Source organism: Callionymus lyra, chromosome 3 (genome assembly GCF_982586985.1).
Source record: "Callionymus lyra chromosome 3, fCalLyr1.hap1.1, whole genome shotgun sequence".
NCBI classification, from domain to species: Eukaryota; Metazoa; Chordata; class Actinopteri; order Syngnathiformes; family Callionymidae; genus Callionymus; species Callionymus lyra.
In genome coordinates, this window is record NC_141820.1 from 30,041,283 (window position 1) to 30,060,236 (window position 18,954).

An 18,954-nucleotide genomic window follows, 5' to 3' on the forward strand; every position below is an offset into this window, starting at 1 on the left:
CGGGTCAGCGTCTCACCTGTAGACAATACTAATGTGGCCATTGTTGACGAGGTTGCTCTGGTTTGGTCCCCTCCAGGTGACCGTGGCTCGGGTTCGACTGCAGACTTTACACCTCAGCGTCACGCTCTCTCCGTTGTCACACGTCACGTCACTCAGAGGGAGGAGGAACTCTGGCGGAGCTGAAGACGAGAGCGAGAGTCAACCACGGTTTCCAAAGCATCAACAGAACAAACAAACTCACCGTCGTAGATGTAGTTGGGGTTTAGAAGCTAAAAAGGATAAAAACAAAATTCAGTTGAAGCAATGAGGAGGAGCTCTGAGGGGACTGACCTTTACAGAAACCTTATTGACCAGTCCTTCTCTGGACTTCCTGTAACCGTTCTCCAGCTTGTTTTCCTTTTTCGCCTCCTTCTCCTTTTTCTCAGACTTCTTGCGAATCCTCAGGGTTGAGTGCCAGGAAGACTTTCGGCTGAAAATAAAAACAGTTCCATTGAAATCACAATCAACAACTCAGTGATCGTCCACATATTATGGAGAGTAAAGATTATGTAACAAAGAATAATTGCAGTACAGGTTTCATCTTACTGTATCCCAGAACAAGATAAATTTGATAGGAACCAAAACAGAAATTCAACCCTGAGTTGATCAGTAACACCCTATTTATCTGATGTGGTCAAAGTTAATTTTTTAATAGAGCGATGATGATCAAAGTTGTGGGTCAATTAACCAACTCCAACCAACATTCTGGCCTAAGCTTTTTATTTAAAACAAACTTGAAATTGACTAAATCATTCTCTGTCCTAGATCAAAGCAAAGTCAGGCCCAGGGGACATTTTTAGACACTGCTATAATTAAATATAACCCAAGGCTTTAAACCACTACAAATGTAACAATTATTTTTGACATGAGTGTGTCAGTCCCATGAAAATGCCATATTTTTAAGATTTTAAGTTAGTTGCCCTTATGGCTAACAACCTTTTACCATTTGTAACTTAATGGACTCTATATTGACCATCTACTTTAGACTGTTTTGTACACATATATATTCATATTCTTCTGTATATTATTTTTGTGTTTTATTTTATCTGTTTTATTACAATTCTACCCATCATCTGCGCACAAATGTTAAATTCCTATAGAGTTACAGCTTTACAAAGCATTATTCTTATAAAAAAATATATATTCTGCTTTATTTTATTATTTTGCTCCTTTGTAGATAATTAGCTCAATTTAACAACATCAACTTTATTAAATAACAAATCTTTGGCTTATAAGGCTGATGTAGTAAAACAAGATCCGCCTTCACTGGCAGGACACAAATCCTTTGTTCTTACTTGACTGATCCCTCGGGACAGTCGGCCACATGAGCCGAGGTGTGCCCGAGCACGAATCCAGGGATCCAGCCCTCTGCGGCGGGGCCTTGCTCAGTGGCCGCGCGGAAAACTAGGAACATGTTTTGCTGATTGCTCGCCAGGATTTGGACCACCTCGCCCTGACTGACGCTGATCTCATCCTCCTTCACGGCCATGTAGTCCTGGGTCACTAACATGGTCGAGACGCTACTGCTGCTGCCGCCTTCACTCTGAGACGGAGGGAAAAAAAACATGATTAATGAGGTGTTAAATCATTATGAGACGAACGACAAAGATGGCGGCGCGGCAGAAGGATCATCAACACATAAGCGACGTAGAAGTTAGTTCGAAACAGACTTTTGATTTGAAAACCCCTTCAGAGAACGTGAAAAGCACGAGAATCTTCAGAAGAAACGCAGGTTAGTCAGGGCTACAGCAGGAAGTGAAGGTGGGCCAGGAGGAAGTCAGTGTTAGTAGAGACTCGGGAGAGTTAAGAGTCATTCTGAGTGAATCATCCTCAGAAAAGAACCAGAAGACCAGAGAGGAAATAGGTTTAGAAGATGGCTCTTTACTCAGTCAGCGGTTCATTAGTGGACAGATTAGTAGCACTGCCTGCAGGAGGACAGGACGCAGACAGACCAGACTCCCTTTGCCTCCGTGTTAGTGGCAGCAGCGGGTGTCTTACCCCGTTGCTCTGGGTGGACTGGATAGATTGCTCACTGGTGGAGGAGCAGGTACTCATGCGGTCGGCATCCTTGCTGTGTGTCGAGTGTCGGTGGGTTTGGTTCGAGTTCTGTCTCACTGGACTTTCTGCCGTTTCTCCGGGGAAGGTAAAGGAACCGGGACGACTTGCCGGAGACCCGGGCATCGAGCTCCAGAACCCAGACTTCTGGCTCGGGCTTGGTGGGGGGGGCTGGTCTTTGACAAAGGTAGGTGTGGGCTGAGGGGGGGCCGGCGTGGACACGGGTCCCGGCCGCTGTTTGGAAGTGGGCGTGGAGGGCAAGGGGTTGACAATAGCTCGGGATACGGGCACTACAGTGCCGGTCTGTACTTGGTCCTCTGTGGTCTGGGCGGGCCGTTTGGCCTGTGAGCCACCTGATGGAGGTGGGAGGGGCGAAGGGACAAGGCGAGGGGTTACACCTGGATCACAAGCGAGCAGAACTCACACCTCAGTCACACGGTAAACGTACAGAGGAGACGGTAAACCTGCTGACTCGTACCTGACATTTTGTTCGGCCCATCCAGATCTGCCCCGGCGTGGTGGCGCAGGGGCTGTGGGAGTCTGGATGGTTGGGGTATCCTTGAGGGTCGCCGGGAACCCCCTTGGACGGAGCTACTCTGAGGATTTGCGGCTACGACTCCAATGGGGGTTGAGTCACTGCTGCCCCCGCACAAAGCTCCTTTCAGGGGTCCACATGACCCGCTGCTCGCACCCAGGTGATTTCTCTGGTACTCATTAGGAGACGTCAAAGCTGGTGAAATGAAAACATTGTGAGAGTTAGTCGACGCTTCAGGGAAAAACACTCCCAGACTCATGTTTGGATTCTAGTAAGGAACGTACTGTTGAGAAAATTGCGCTGACTCTCCAAAATCTGACTTATTTGCAGAGTCCAGACCTCGCACACCCCCGGATGGGGCGAGTGAAGAACGAATGACTCGACGGCGCCGCTACTAGAACGTGAAACAAGAGTGAACCTGCAGGGATCACCCTCCATGTTCTCCTCTAGACCCAGACAGCTCATCTGAAAGATACGTCACACATGGGTTACCGGGTCCTGCTCAGGTGTGCTAGACTCATCCTTACCTTGATGCTATGTTTATAGAGGAACCCCGGCAGGGAAACGCCTTTCTTCTTGTCCATGTGTTCACTGAAAATGACCAGCTGCTCGAAGAGGAAGACCCGGCGCTCCCTGACCCGCCCCTCGGTGTCCGTCACCATGAACGTGTCCTGGAGCAGCAGACGCCCCTGAGCCACGATCTTTCCCTGCAGGGACACGGACGAGTGAATCTTAAAGGCCACCTGAGACAAACACTGACCGTCAACTTACCTCAAACCCCTGCAGTCGGCCCACATTCATCATGTCGTTGCACCTTTTCGCCACGATGCTGATGACCTCCACTGCTTTCTGTTGTAGCGAGGAGTTAGCATGATTAGCTTACTCTTCCTTGAACCAGTTCACTTTTACTCATAGCAGGGTGTTTAGATTTTTTTTTTTTTTTACAAAAGTCATTGGTTACTTCGACCCAAATATTCAGCAACATTAGGAGGCAATGAGTCTGTTTCAAGCAATTTTGCCAGTTATCTTATTTTTTCACTCTATTGGGCTTCTTTCTACTAGCTGAGAAATCTTATTTGAACTCTTTTGTGAAATTAGTTTGGTATTGATTTTTATCATTTTGTCCAGGTTTTATCTTAATTTTGATTTCCGAAAAAGGCAACACATGGAAAGCATTCTCATATAAGCGAGGGGCCAAAGAACATGGAACTAAAGTGGTCCCTTGTTTATTTGGTGGGTTATGTCCTAAAGCCCCCCGAATTAAAAGAAATCTGCATAGTTGTTACCATTTAATTTTAGCTTATTTAAATGAACTTGGAACCTTCTCAATAACACTGACCTGAGAAGGTCCCACAAGGCTTTGCCGACCAGCCAAAAATAATCACAGATGTTGACCTCTTTTGACATGGCAACAGAGAATTTAGATAAAATATTTTAGCGATCAATCAGCTGTTAGTAAATAGAGCAGTGTGTAGAAAGGCCAAATGGGAGTTCACCGTTTTCTGAGTAAAGTGGGTACAGTAATTGCTGCCAAGTTCTGTGGTTGTCATGTGAACAGTGTGAACAGTGTGAACATTGACACTGTATACTCGTAGACCCATTAACACCCAGCTATGTATTAATGGGTCTATGGTGTCATGTCTTACCTCTAACTCAGTAGAGTCCAGCCCGGCCTTGTTAGACTGCTTCATAAAATCCTATAACAGAAGAGAAGTCCGTTTTCAATTAGCTTTCATTTAATTCAAATGTATTAACCAAATCAAACATGCAAGTATTAACAAAGTATGGAAAAGACTAAGATATTATTAAAACATTATAAAACATCACGTTACCTTAGCAGCAGGACACACACTAGTACTTATTAAGAGGCGCCCCCTGTTGGATGATGGCAGACTAACCTTAAGCAGAAGCTGGTACTTCATGATCCTTGAAACGGGCCTGATCAATAAGTGAGTGATTTGCAGTCTGTGACCCAGACGATGCTTCAGCTCCTACACAACAGTCAGAGGTTGTCACAGCTGAAAACCTGTACGCATGTCAGGATTCAAAAAACAGATTCGTACCTCAAAGTAGGTGTCAATGTACTCGGACACGATGTGCTCCGACTTCGACTTATTCTGGCAGTAAACCACGTACATGTTAAGCCTCCGTTCCTGTATAGCACAAGGGCACACGGTTAAGTGTTGCCAAGTTGAATTTGTATTGATCATTTGTGTTTTTGAGGACAGACCTGCTTGAGAAACAAGGGTCCAAGTCTGTCAGGGTCCTCCAGGCACTTCTCCAGCTCCCCGAGGAGGAAACTGAGAAAACAGAGAACATTTTATGAAAAGGATTCACAGGGAATCAGACGTGTGATCAGTAGTTCCATACTCTGTGTGCCAGTCGTAGATCTGATGAATGTTGCCGAACACGATCTTGTCCTTTCCCTTCATATCGTCAGGAACACCCTCCTCCTTCATTCTGCTCATGTAGCCCTGACCACACCAGAAGTCACTCATCTATTTTCCATCCTATCGTTTATTTATATTAAGCTCGTCTCCACTCACCTCCACAATGAGACTCAGGTCTCGGATGTATTCTCTCTCCGTCTCCACCAGCTCCAGCAGAACATAGCTTCACCGACACAGAAGCAAACATTAACACACGTTTTAAAACAGGCACTGTCCAACATGCGGCCTTTTTCACACACTCCTCCTTTTTCCTTATTAACTGTATCAAAGTGTGTAAAAATTAACTCAAGCTTTTTTATGAAAATATCATACATCATTGCCAGTTAGATGAGAAAAATCCTAATGTGATGCTGAAATTCAAATGGACCTACTGTCGTTTCTTGAGGAAGCTGGTCCTGCGTTCATCCACCTCTTCAATAGGGGAGGAGGACGAGAGGAGGGAGTTGTCAGACGGATTAAAGGAAGGAGAGCTGCTGTCTCCTTGTTCCACGGATAGTGAGTTGGGCCGGTCCTCCAGAGCCTGCACAAGATTAAAGCACATTTAATGAAATGTTCAAAGTCTATTCCTGCTTCTTCGATGTTCCGAACCATTTCGTTTTTCACCAGCTCCTCGATGGCGCTCACCAGCTCTGCTGCACTCGGCGTCTCAGAGCTGGACGGACGCACGGACAGACGAGAGGACGTCTGTGAGGGCGGGAAACAGAAATGAGCACCTCAGGAATCCACTGATGGTTGAAGGAAAAGCTTGATAAATATGATCAAAGGTCAGACTTCACAAAACCCTGACAATAGAAAAATGAAACTTAGTTTCACTCCAAATGATATGAATTGATAAAACTGCTAAAACGAAAACAATGTTTGTATTGAAAATGACCTAAAATATTATGACATTCTTCACCTATAATCTTTGCTGTAATGTAGAAATATATAATGTGAACTGGCACAAGATACTTTTAGAGCATAGTGTTGTCACATAGAAATTACTTTGTCTAAACTTTTTAAACTACTTTCATTCTCCCACAAACTGCAACTACACTACATGACCTTTTGTGATGCATACTTACTATGCACTCTTTTTTCTGTAAACCTATGCGCTTATATTTTTTCAAGATAGAAATCATTTCACATGAGCTGTTGCAATCTGTCATAAAATAACTTATTTTTATTGTATTTCCTCCTTAACTCCACATCACCTCCTTTCCATCTTTGACATGTTTAAGTGGCCACATCACTTAGAGAGAACAAGAGAATAATAAAAATATTATAAACTGAAAAGGAAAGGAAATTCTGTGAAAAAATAGGGATAGTATTTTCCTCTTTTACAATATTAATATTTGAAGTAGATAAAAACAATAAAATGACTAATCTCAGGTTCTCACCTAGATCTCCATGCGTATATTTATATTTTCTTTTCTCCAGGAGTCAAACATTAAGAACAAAAAAATCTTCATAATCTTCGTCTCCATGTAGCTTTATAAGATAGCATGAAGCTAAAGCTGCAAAATGTATCTCTGCTACAATATGGATGACATGTACTTCAAAGGTCATGATTGAGTCGGCGGTTAAATTTGTGATATTGAAGTGTCGTCTTGATCAGTATCTGGCACACAATGTTCAGGGTAACAATTCCCTAAAAATGAACCTTTATATATGAAAATGAAAGTTGTTTCTAAAAAATGGAGAGAAAAATAAAAGAAAGTAAAAAGAAAAGTGGTTTAAGAGGAGGATGCAAGGATGAAAATTGTGTTCGGATGAAAAAGGGTAGGTGAGATTTGAATATTTGAAATGTTGACTTCAATCTAAATACAGTTCAGGAGAGGCTCACCCTTGCTCTGCTGTGCTTCAAGATTTCCTCAAATAGGATTTCGGGGTGAGGCTGTGTGCCCGTCTGGCCCTCGCCAGCAATTAGAGGTGCCAATTACTCGCATGGGTTATGAGGTTAAACGCACAGAGGGTGATGAGGACGAGCGGGCGGTGGGTTTGTGAGCGGGACTTAAGGGGTCAGGAGATGGAGGAACAGGAGGGGAAACTTCTTTTCCTGAATTTCTTTATTTACGTGACTGAAATACTTCTCTATGAGTTGAGCTAACCAGGTGGGCGACTGACAGTTTCTGCTTCATATCACTCTCAAGCTCATGCATCGTCTGTATGTACAATATATTTTCTCAGCTGAGACATTTAACAAAATCATTTAATCTGAAGGATCAAATTGACAAAACTAAGGCCATTTAAAAGCAGAAAAGTGTCCAGTGTGATCCAATCAAAGGGACATATTAACTTTTCTCTCCATGACAGAACACAAACTGAAGCTCTTTAGAGGCAAAGCAGAAGAAGAAGAAGAAGAAAAAAAAGAGAATAGACAGTGGAGGGAGACAGAGGGGGGCTCATCAGATGGACAGGTATGGAAACTGAGACAAAGCAAAGACAGGACACAAATCAAGGTAATGCTACAGAATGGCAAACGATACAACCAGGAAACAAAACAAAAGAGAAACAGAAATTAGTTTCAGAGAACTCCGTCGGTCTGAGAGACATGAAACCGGCGACAACTTTATCAATGCATACTTTGTCAGAAGAAAGTGTGCAGGAAGTGTCTCATGCATGACAGAAAATGATAAGATTGTTTCAATTACTGCTTTTATTGGTAAATGGCACCACCCGAATTATAGTTCAGTACTATTGTTTAATCACCAAGAGGATCTTCATCTTGTCATCTGATTAATTTAATGAAAGGTGATGATTTGAGTGATTAAAGTAATTGAAAGAATTAGCCAATATTGATGATATCTGAATTATTTGTGTCTCCAGATCACTATGGTTCTCTCTCACTCGAGTGGAGACAAAAGATGATGATATATGTCCACAAGGTGGCAGTGCAACCATAAAAAGCTATACTTGGTCACCTCTTCTTCCCCAGTTTTCTTAAATAATGAACCAAAGTCCAGATATAGTCTTTGTTCATTTTCAAGAAAGCTTTTGAGTAAAATTATATATCCTTATACTCCTTATTTCTCAAGATAGTAAAAGAAAGTTAATGGACATATCAAGAAGCTAAGTTGTCTCAGTTTTAGATAGAAATAGAACTTGTGCCTCATCACCAAGTCATCTGGCTAATTGAGGTGTATTTAAAGACTAATAATATAAGAGCATAAATGTGTTTTCGTGTGCTACCTTATCGTCCTGTGAGTCTGGCTGCAGCAGACTGTGCTGCTGGATGGCCATAGGAGGAGGTAGCGCGACGGCGTCAGGACCCTCCTCGCCCTCCTCCTCCCCACAGCTCTGCATCCCTGAAGAACTGGACTTGGACAAGGTTCCGCTGGATAAGCCCTCGTTACGAACCCTCTGCAAAACAAAACGAAACTTAATTTGGTGTTACTAAGACACATCCAATGTTATTGAAAAATATATATTCTACCTCTTCTAGAGTCTCGTCTTGTGGAGTAGCAGCGCTGTCGTCCGAGTCCTTTTGCGATCCCATGGTCATCTCGCCGCTCTTCCTCACCTCGCGGCTCTTCTTGTGTTTGGGGGCCAGCTTCTTCACATGGCTGTCTGCCTTGCCACTACTTAGTCGGCGTACTGGACTAGTGAGCCACTTTCTCAGAGTGTTTCCTGCAACAAAGCCACATGTCAATGAAAATTGAAAATATTTTTTCTTTTATATGATTATAGAAAATAATCTCTATATTTATTTAAAAAACTCAAGGGTAGGGGACCAAATCTTTCCCACCAAGTCATTGTATCTGTCCAAAAATGGAAAATGGAAATTAATAGAATTTAATTTTAATGCTGAAATAGTGATATTTGAAGATGCTAAGATTAAAGATAAGTTAACTAACAGATATATTACTGATAAAAAAACAAACGGAATTCAATATGTTTGTGCTTAAGGTAGTTGTTGTTGTGGCAGTAGACAGCATGCTAGCTAACTAACAAACATGCTAGCATAAGCACCAAGAATGAACACTTTATAATGTTACAATGAGGTTCATGTTCCATGTCCCAGTTATAGATGGTTCAGTTAACAATTAATTTTGCTTGATATATGTACAAAGAAGTGCAATCAAACCTGGTCTCTTTGGGCCCGGTGAGTTATGAGAACTGATGCCATGACCGGGCTGAAGTGTTGCAGAGGAACCCGGCATGATGGAGTCGTTGCTGCAGACCGAGAGCGTGTCTATAAAAGAAGCAGAGTTAGAACGATAGGAACAGTTGATGATGAAACTGTGAGTCAGCCTCACCTTTGTGGTTGAAGATACCCTCCATCTCCATGGAGGAGCGCGAGTGGGCGATACACAGCATGGCACAGGGCACCAGGCCCTCCATGGCGGGGGAGCGGTCGGTGGTCCTGATCAGGCACCAGTCTGGCTTGTCGTGGCATCGCTCCAGCACCTCCACTGTCTGGCCTCGTCGCACGGTCAGCTCGTTGTTGTTGCTGGCCATGAAGTCGTGGATGACCACCGTCAGCTCACAGCCTCCAGAGAGCTGAGAGAGAGAAGACAGATGAGTATCGCCTGCTGAACTGGTCTTGTTTAGTCGTGAGGTCCTCACCTTGTCACTGTCTAGAGTGTTCTGTGAGGTGCGAGAGGCCAGCGAGATGGTGTCTGGTTGGCTGCTGCCTTCGCCCTGACTGTCCATGTCCTCGCCATCCCTGACAGCAAACAGATCTCACTCAGCATGATGAAAACTTCAAATGTGTTGCACAACAAATCTCCATATTTGTCATCTGACCTTCTGCCCTTGTGGTGCTTGATGGCGGTGGTCTTAGGGATGTGAATAGGCTCCTTGAGCGCCCCCCTCAGGTGGATGGTGCGCTCCTGGATCACTTCTCTGATGTGCTTGATCCAGTCCTGCTTGTTCTCAATGTTGGAGGCCTGTTGAATGTCATTAGAGGTCGTTAGATGTTGTAAAATAACCTCCCAGAATGATTCAAATACACACAAGTCTGAAACCACAATGTTGCTTATCTAAATCTACCACATTTGTGCTCGCTACTTTTACTACACAACATTCTTCTTATTGAACGTCGACCTAAACATGAACTCTCCCAAGTTTAGACATTGTTCACAACAAGTTCTCTAAAAGTGTTTCAGACTTGTGAGACGTTGCTCAATGTTCAGTACTCACCAATGTCCCATGTTTGGATCCCTGACTTAGCTTTACGTTTGGAATATAAAATAAGAAAGATTTTACTTGTTTTTGAAACGTCAATAAACAGAGCAGACATGAACAACACTGAAGCCTTGACAGTGTGAGCCCAATATAGCAAACTAGGATGGAGCACAGGGAGGTTTTCCTGTAGTTAGTGATGGAGTTATTTAACTATGATAGACACATGAGCAGTTGGTCATCACGAGGCAACATATAGAAGGAGTCAGATACTGAGGTGAATTTTTGTGCCATGCTCTGAATGTACTGACACATATCTTTGACTAGAAGTAAGTCACATTTGACAAAGTTTGATCATCAGTAGCCGCAATAGGGATATGAAAAGATTGCTCTACTCAATTACAAGATCATTATACTGGCAGGTATATGTACTTTTATTAAGCTACATTATCCCACAAAGATTCAACGATAATATTTTTGGAAGAAAATAATTATGGATGCGGCACAGGTGGCGCACGTCAAGAGTCACATTTGTCATTCACCGGTTTTGAATTCTACATTAATCGCCTTTCAGGGTTTGAATTAGAGCCGAACCAGTGGCTCTATGATTTTATTCTGGAAAAAAAATTACCCTTACTGACAACCTTCCCGGAAAGGGAATACAGTTTGATACCAATGCAACATTGATTTATAAAAAAAAGCTAGTTGTTGTTTTGTAAATACAGAGTTAGTGTGTACAGACGACAACTGTGAAAAATTATTATGATCAAGTGTTTTGAGTGCTTACGAGGTATAATGCGAAATGTCATGTTGACTATATAAATAAGAATATTGCGCTCTAGCAAATACTTGTTACATTTCATATAAAGCATTTTTTTCATTTTAACTAAAGTACTTCAGCTCACTTGGCCGAATCTCACAGTACTTCACCCTCTCTCTGAAATAGTGAGATCACAGACTACTTTTATCTCAGTTAAGCACAGAACCAGATTGACACTGAGCTGCTACCAATTGTATCGTTTGCTATTCTGAACAAACTGTAATGAACATGTAGAATATGTAACTATTTTGATCCGAATGACCATGCATGTACATTTTTCTTAATAACAATGCTGCACACACTGCTAGCAATCCAATGCATCCAATGACCTCTTCAGTAAATAATACGACTACGATTATGAATATATTCTGAATATGGAATCTGGAAACACTACACTAACTATGCAACACGTACTCTGGGGCCGTCTAGGAAGAAATAAATGACAAGAGCCAATAGTGTGGTTTTATCAAACATTCAAGACTTGCTTGAATATCAGTTGACATCATCAGTGAAACTCAGTAGAAACATAGAAACGTTGATATATAAATAGGACTTTAAAAACTCCAAATAAGTAGCAGTCTAAATGTCCATGGATGAATACAAACTAGAAGACGGTTTGGCCAAAATTCTGACACTTTGCTGCTTTTTGATCATTGTTTTGATCATACAATTAGCTATCATCTATACATCGTACATACATACATCGTGATGAAACCAAGTCAGGACAGGGCAACGTTTGAATAAGCGGCACATGTGGAGACATATGAATCCACAGAGCGAGGTCGAGACAGACATCCAGATACAGCACAGGCCTGGTCACACGGCTGTGACAAAGCACCGACAACAAGGGACAGAGGAGGAAAATGGAGAGAGAAGTCCTCACACTAAGCATTGAGCCAGGATACAAGCTGCTCATGCACACATAGCAAACATCAGAGGTCTGAATAAAAGTTGGTACAGTCGGGCCAATATTGGGTTTTAGGGCAGATTACAATTTGCCACATAGAGGTCATAAACATGACAAAGGATTAAATAACAATTAGGGAAAATATTGGTTGTCCATTGGTTTTAATCCAGCCATTGTTTTAGCTTGACGAGGACAAACCCTAAACTGGGGCAAACAGCTTTAATGGTATCCCACAGTGTGTGGGCAGGCCCATGAGACTGTTAAAGAGGCAGCAAAGTCGTGCATAGAAGCAAGAGTAAGGTGATTATTAATAATATAGTTGAACATTTACAAACCATTGTCTTCTCCACCAAAATCAGCAGGTAAATACGATTAAGTATTTTAAGTCATGTTAGATACAACTTTGGTACCAAGCTTTAATTATTTAAGAAAGTAAATTTCACCATGGTTTTTTTCTCATATTTAGACAACATTATAAATAGTTTTACAAAAACCCATATTGTACCAACTTAATGTTATATTTTTCATTCCCATTAAAAAAAAAAGTTGAGCTTTACCTTGAGGACAATCTTGTTGTCCGATGTTGGCGTACGTCCCACCCAAAGAGCAAACTTACAGGGGTCTCCCTCTACATGCTCCGTCACACCCAACTCCGATGTCTGTTTAGAGAAAGTGAAATGTTGGTCACAGGCTTGAGCAGGAACCAACCCAGTTGAAACATTTCAAAGACCTTTCTGTTTGGTGGCCATTTTGCTTTTGAGTGGAAAATGTACAGGTATAGCAGAATATAAAACAAGCAGTGTTAATTGATTTAACAATGTAGATCAGTGGTGTAATGTCTGTTTGTCATCTTGAATGAATTTATAGTAATAGAAAATCATTTTGAATTAAATTTTGAAATCAGTTTGAATTTGACCTTAAATCATCATTTTATTTAACTAATTATAGACTCGATTAAACATGTGCTGATGAGTGACAGCAAGTATATGAGTAAATGATCGTGATAAAGTCGAAAACAGATAAGGGATACTTAAAATCTGACATTTGTATGACTTTAATGAAAAACTGAAACTAGAAACCCTATGCCCCTATTGATCTTCTTACATCTTAGTGATCCCTCGTTATTAAAAAATTAAAGCATGAGAAGTTGGTAACGATGATCAAAAACTTACAAAGAGTTTGCTCTTGTAGATGTATTTGCTTCGTCCATTCGAGTCCTTGACCTCCTTGCTGAAGACTAGACACATCTCAAAGAGGAACAGGTGGCGCTCGCGACCTTTTCGGATAAGAGTCTTTGGATCCCAGACTTGGAAGGAATCCTGGAGGATGAGTTCTCCCTGGGACTCAATGTTTTCATCAAACCCTGGAGACGGATGTGAGAAGATGAACGGAGGAATAGAACCAAGCTCTGCTGCATGGAGACCATTACTCACCTTCCAGCATGGACAGGTGCATGGCATCGTTGGCTCTTTTGGGAACACTCAGCATCACTTCCAAGCCATCCTTGATTTCACCCTTTCCTTCCTCACAGCAAGTTAGCAGCTCCTAAAATTCCCCCAAAAGCGATATTAACAAAATCTCATGTCAAACACATTGATATTATTATAAGGATCATTACCTTCAGCAGCAGCTGATATTTGGTGATTCTCTGTACAGGTTTGATCAAATAGGAAGAAATGGAGTTGGCCAGTCGGTGGCGCTGCTGGATCTCCTGGAACATGTAAAAGTGGTGGTTAGAGTTAAACCTAAGGTAGGATTTACATGATCGAAGAAGCAAGTTGTCCATACGTCAAAGTAGTTCCCAGCATGCTCCAGAATGAGTTGGGTGGAGTCGGGCTTGTTCTTGCAGTAGTTAACATACATCTGAAATTTGTCAGCCTGAAAGGAAATAACACAACATTTTCAACAAAAACCTAATAACAAAAAAATATATATTTTCAGGAGAAGTTTCAGATATAACTCACCCATGTGACAAAGCAATGGCCGACATCTTCAGGCAACTGCTCGTATTTCTCCAGCTCTTTCAGGAAGATGCTGATGACAAAGTAAACACAATGTTTTTTTGTCTGCATTCAACTTGATTTTAGGACACACAAAATTGAAATTAACCTTTTATTTAATCTAGTTTGTTTTACAGCGGTATCAGAAAAAAGATTTTTACAAATGGAAGCACACACTAGGAGGTGCTGTTGCATCACCAACATAGAGTGAATGATACATTTGAATGGATGGTCGGTTTAAGTGTTTTACTTCAATATATGTTGCTGACTTACTTATGGTGGAACTCATAGAGATCCTGCATGTTTCCAAAGATGATGAGCTCCTTGTTGACGATTCCTGGAGGAATCTCCTCCACCCCGCTGGTCATCTCCCACAGGTATGTCTGCGTTTACCAGGGAAAAAACAAACAAACCCACAAAACGATTACATTCGTTCCGTGTTTTTGAAAGTAAAATATTGACTTGTTGCAGTTGGACTCACATCCATGCACTCCCGCAGGTCTCGCACGTAGGCCTTCTCGGTCTGGATTAGCTCGGCCATGATGAAGCTGCACACACAAGCATGGGTGTCACATGGCTGTCACACAACGAATGATCAATCACCATCGAGCTCCGATTCCTGCCTCATCCAATTATGCTGATGAATTATAAAAGAGTAATGGGCCATAAAATCCGCTCATAAAACAGCCGTGGATGACAAAAATCTTGCATGCGGTTGTGCTGACACAGTCTCCATTTCCTTCTCCAGAACCATGCATCATGTAGAGGAGTGGACGGGTTATAGGAGATTGACGGTAGTTGCCAGTCACGGTGTGCAGACAAACAAGATTATGTCACTTGCTAATCAGTCCTGCCTAAATGAAAGTGAGAAACCTATAACCTACATGTAAATACACTTTTCATGGGCTCAGAGTAAATCATTTTAGAAAACGCTGACCCTCCTGAAATCTGTGCCAATAACACTTAGTGGATAAGCAACTTTAATTGTGGAGGTTAATGATCAATATGTTTTTAAAGAGCCTGCTTTAACACGGCGGCTGCAGAACTTGTGTTATTTTTCCTTAGAGGTGGATTCTTAGAACCAGACGACAAATAAGTGGCTGGTCTGTAGGCTCCAATAAAATGTCTGGAATCTGTTGAAAATAAATAAATAAAAGAACATGAGAGCAGTCTGCGTTCGGCTCTAGAGCCATATGCTCACAGCCTAGTGTTTAATGAGGAAGATTGCATAACTACATGATACATGATACATACAGTTTGGTTGTGGCAGTTCATTTTATTAAACCAGTTCATGTTTTTCTTTATGTTAGTAACTTCTATCGGCCTCACAACCTTTGAAATAGTCCTTTTTAGTTAAAGTTGTAGAAATCCTTAATATTAAAAGTTTAAGTAAATTCAGTAACGGCACCATGACTTATAAAGCAGCAGCGGTATTTTAGGCGTCATCCATTTGCCGTTTGATTCAGCCGATGAGATAGTGTTAGTTGGAAAAGATGACGCGTTAAAAAGGCGATCTTTTCCCAGCAGTAGGGGTTATATGATCTGGCGTGCAGCCTACATGTGGTTTTAAGATTAATGTTCTTTTTCATTTCTACTCATTGGGAATGGATTGGCCCAGTGAACCAAGTTGTTATCCTTTCTCAATATATTAGTTTACCATTTCTTATTAACTTATTTCAGATAAGTTATTATTCTATCTGTACAATTTGCTGCTAACTTTGTCATGTTCCGAGTCCTGTTCTAGTATGTCTATGAATGAATGTATCCTGCTGCAAAACAAATTGCCCTTCGAGGGACAAGACAAATAAAGTTGAAATGGAGTTATTTGATGCTTGTTTCCTACAATCAAATACACATCACGAGCATTCTAAACATATAAAATGTTCTGGGTTTGTGAAATCAATTACAGCAAGAAGACATTTATTAAACATTACCCAGAGGTCAGTATTAAAAGGTCTGAGGCGGTTACTTGAAATATACTTACTCTTTTCTACGAGCGGACTTGCGTTTCTCCTCATTGAGCTCGTGGGCAGCGTCTCGGAGTTTGACCTCTGAACCTGGTGCTGTGGCCGGGATGATGTCCAACTGCAGATCCTTGCTCTGATGAATTCAAAAGGGAATGAGGTTAACAAGGAAGAGAGGTGAACAGATGGCATTTATATTACATACTGCCTTGTTGGAGTCTGAAGAGATGCCCAGAGCTTTCTCAAGGCTGCATCGATACTTGTCCATCCTCAGGGAGAAGTCCCTGTAGCGCTTGTCCACAGCTGTCACCCACTTCTTGATGTCCACCGCATGACTGTGGCCTTTATCGCAGAAGCCGTCCGCCAGCTGGATCAACAGCTTCACACGTTCCTTGGTTTGCTGAGGGAGAACCAGCAGACACGGCTTCAGACGTGCAAAGACCCACTTTGTCATCGTGTTGAACTTGTGGTGGACTGACCTTGGCGGTGATGTGGAAGTCCTCGTGCTCCTTCAGCAGCTCCTGAGTATGGTGAATGGTGGAGCCAGTGGAGGTGTGTGTGGACAAGTAGAACTCCCCTGTGTCATGAATCCACTCCAAAGCCTGGATCACAAACATAATAACCAATAATGTATAGGCTTTATTCAAATAATTTAAAAGATTTACACCAATATTACATTTGTGGTTAATGATTTACCCTTATATATATTATTATTGCTCTTCACAGATACATAACATTATCATGAGTATTAAAAGGAATCCATTAAAAAATGTATCATGATCCAAAGAATGTACATGTTCATCTGCTAACCTGCTTGGCGCTGCGCTCAAACACCACATATTGTTGACACTGGTCCAGACGTCGCTTCCTCATGGTCCAGAAGTGAAGGACACGATTTTCTCGCTGCAGAAGCTCGTTGAGGATGTCTACAAACAAAAGCACACACTTGATAATCAGCCCTTAACTAACAAATGACTTGTAAATATCCACTATGGACAGCTTGAGCTCAGAATGAAGCCACCTTTACACACAGCCAGGTATTTAGGCAAAATTAATATTTTCCATCAACCCACATACGCAATGGAAGCGACATAAGCAGGCTATGTGCCTGTGTTTTGGAAGCAACCTTGTCCGGTTTGGTTATGTGTCTGCCTAATTGTGCTTCTTGTTTATTTAAAATGAATGGTTTTAATGTGTCTTGTTACAAACTCTTTTGCACAATGGTGTTGGAATGGTTTTGTTCTCGTGGGAAGTTCTCATGTTGATTATAGGCTTCCTCTGGTGTTGCTCCTCTAGTTACTTTGTTTACATAATTACATGTAAACAGCGTTTCCATAAATCTTTGTAATAATAATTTTCTGTCATAATTACTTAATATCATGTGATGTGTAGAGGTGGCATCAAACATCACAATTAAATACAGACAATGAAAACATGAGCTCCAGAAACCAGACAAAAATGATGCATAAATGTTAGTGAGCTAAAAATATATTGTCCCAAAACCGGAAAGACAAACAAATAAGCAAAACAATTAAAATAAATAGTTTTCAGTTGGCTGCAACTGAAGCATTCTGGGATATTATATAGCAAGAGCACATACATATATTTATATGTTGTATCTCTGAACATTAAGACATTTTTTTCTGACATAAGTTAACACTGTAAGCTAACAAAAAAATGCTAACACATATTAGCTAACACTGTAAGCTAACAAAAAAAATGCTAACAGATATTAGCTAACACTGTAAGCTAACAAAAAAAACTAACCTACATTGGCTAAAACTGTAAGCTAAAACACATTGGCTAACACTGTAAAGCCAACACTAATTAGCTAACCGTATCAGCTAAACCAAATTAATTATCACAGTAAGCTAACACACATCAGCTAAACCATATTAACTATCAATATAAGTTAACAAAAAAATAGCTAAACTACATGGCTAACACTGTAAGCTAAGACAAATTAGCCAACACTCATACATTTCATAATTATAATAATTAAAAATGAAATACTTCTTCCATTTTAGCTCTGCATTAAATATAATCAAGTTTAAAAATAGCGTCAGCTATAAAATATAAACTCACTTTTGACTTGCTGCTCGGGAGCTTTGACGTGGCTGAGCATCCCGGGCATGTTGACACTGTTCCTGTGCATGTACTTGAGGAAGACGTCGGCGTTTCTCCGGGCCAGCGTGCAGGCCTGGCAGGACAACACAGATAATAAGTCAGCAGGTGTTTTTTTCTGAGCAGACATTCTGCTTCAGCAAGATGTGGCACCTTCAGAAAGGCTTCCTTCTGCTCCAAGTGTTTGCTGATCATGGGTGTGACATGCTCCGTCTCACAGTTTGGCCCCAGCTTGTCAGCTCCTCCACACCAGTCCTCCTCCCGCTTGTACTCCTGCTCCAGGCTTTCTAGAACGCTACACACCTGCGGAGAAACACATCCTTGTGAGACATCCCTTAAAACTAGTGCATTTAAAGTGCGCCTCGTACTTGTTCTGAGGTCTTATAGAAGGCCACAGAGGCGTTGACCAGCTTCAGCCTGTCCTCCATCTTCAGCATGAGCTGCTGCCAGTGGGACGCCACGCTCTCGGCGCAGTCTCGGATCCGGTCCATGTCGTAGTGGTTGGCCTGCAGTAGAGCTTCTGCTTTTTGCTGAACCTGCAGGGCACTCTGGTGGGTTTTCTGGAAACAGACGCGATTCTTAAGTATGACAACATCAGACACGACAGACATGCCACCAATATGCTCGTCGCCATAGTAACACTCTCCTCCTTGTGATTACATGCATTTTACAGCCTTTATAGACCAGTGAAGAACTGGATGTTCTCAGAGTATCAGGGTTGTGTATTGCCTTAATTTAAAGACCCCCCGCCCCCCCCAAAAAAAACAACTGATGTTGTAAGAAGCTGATGTATTGATGATCAATACACAGCATGACGTGTGACCACATACAGTATATGTACAAATAAAGGTTAAATGTTTTCAAAGCCAGAGTAGAACAAATATTTTTTCATTCGTCATTTTTGTGAGCATTTCTTGTCCCTCAAAAAAAAATATATATATATAATGGAAGCAT

General features: G+C 41.6%; 1 protein-coding gene across 6 annotated transcripts in view; it reads right to left on the bottom strand.

Annotated features, from left to right (window-relative positions):
• LOC148084431 (triple functional domain protein-like) overlaps positions 1-18,954 on the bottom strand; it is a 68,236-nt gene that overhangs the window by 9,198 nt on the left and 40,084 nt on the right. For 3 of the 6 annotated variants that reach the window (XM_087787506.1, XM_087787502.1, XM_087787505.1), the window contains 38 exons: positions 18,369-18,560; positions 18,154-18,303; positions 17,962-18,076; positions 16,687-16,802; positions 16,356-16,478; positions 16,082-16,276; positions 15,897-16,012; positions 14,394-14,460; positions 14,186-14,295; positions 13,877-13,946; positions 13,701-13,790; positions 13,531-13,623; positions 13,346-13,457; positions 13,085-13,275; positions 12,470-12,571; positions 9,808-9,950; positions 9,628-9,727; positions 9,318-9,561; positions 9,146-9,253; positions 8,495-8,688; positions 8,251-8,421; positions 5,668-5,763; positions 5,451-5,599; positions 5,176-5,242; positions 5,000-5,103; positions 4,860-4,929; positions 4,693-4,782; positions 4,528-4,620; positions 4,276-4,326; positions 3,401-3,478; positions 3,157-3,336; positions 2,914-3,094; positions 2,573-2,824; positions 2,038-2,492; positions 1,335-1,582; positions 331-469; positions 242-269; positions 17-179 (listed from right to left, as the gene is read on the bottom strand). In XM_087787506.1, coding sequence (XP_087643632.1) covers positions 17-179; positions 242-269; positions 331-469; positions 1,335-1,582; positions 2,038-2,492; positions 2,573-2,824; positions 2,914-3,094; positions 3,157-3,336; positions 3,401-3,478; positions 4,276-4,326; positions 4,528-4,620; positions 4,693-4,782; positions 4,860-4,929; positions 5,000-5,103; positions 5,176-5,242; positions 5,451-5,599; positions 5,668-5,763; positions 8,251-8,421; positions 8,495-8,688; positions 9,146-9,253; positions 9,318-9,561; positions 9,628-9,727; positions 9,808-9,950; positions 12,470-12,571; positions 13,085-13,275; positions 13,346-13,457; positions 13,531-13,623; positions 13,701-13,790; positions 13,877-13,946; positions 14,186-14,295; positions 14,394-14,460; positions 15,897-16,012; positions 16,082-16,276; positions 16,356-16,478; positions 16,687-16,802; positions 17,962-18,076; positions 18,154-18,303; positions 18,369-18,560 — 5,246 coding nt within the window. Of the gene's footprint in view, positions 1-16; positions 180-241; positions 270-330; positions 470-1,334; positions 1,583-2,037; positions 2,493-2,572; positions 2,825-2,913; positions 3,095-3,156; positions 3,337-3,400; positions 3,479-4,275; positions 4,327-4,527; positions 4,621-4,692; positions 4,783-4,859; positions 4,930-4,999; positions 5,104-5,175; positions 5,243-5,450; positions 5,600-5,667; positions 5,764-8,250; positions 8,422-8,494; positions 8,689-9,145; positions 9,254-9,317; positions 9,562-9,627; positions 9,728-9,807; positions 9,951-10,203; positions 10,234-12,469; positions 12,572-13,084; positions 13,276-13,345; positions 13,458-13,530; positions 13,624-13,700; positions 13,791-13,876; positions 13,947-14,185; positions 14,296-14,393; positions 14,461-15,896; positions 16,013-16,081; positions 16,277-16,355; positions 16,479-16,686; positions 16,803-17,961; positions 18,077-18,153; positions 18,304-18,368; positions 18,561-18,954 lie in introns of all 6 variants that reach the window. The other 3 variants (XM_087787503.1, XM_087787501.1, XM_087787504.1) reach the window with 2 other exon arrangements.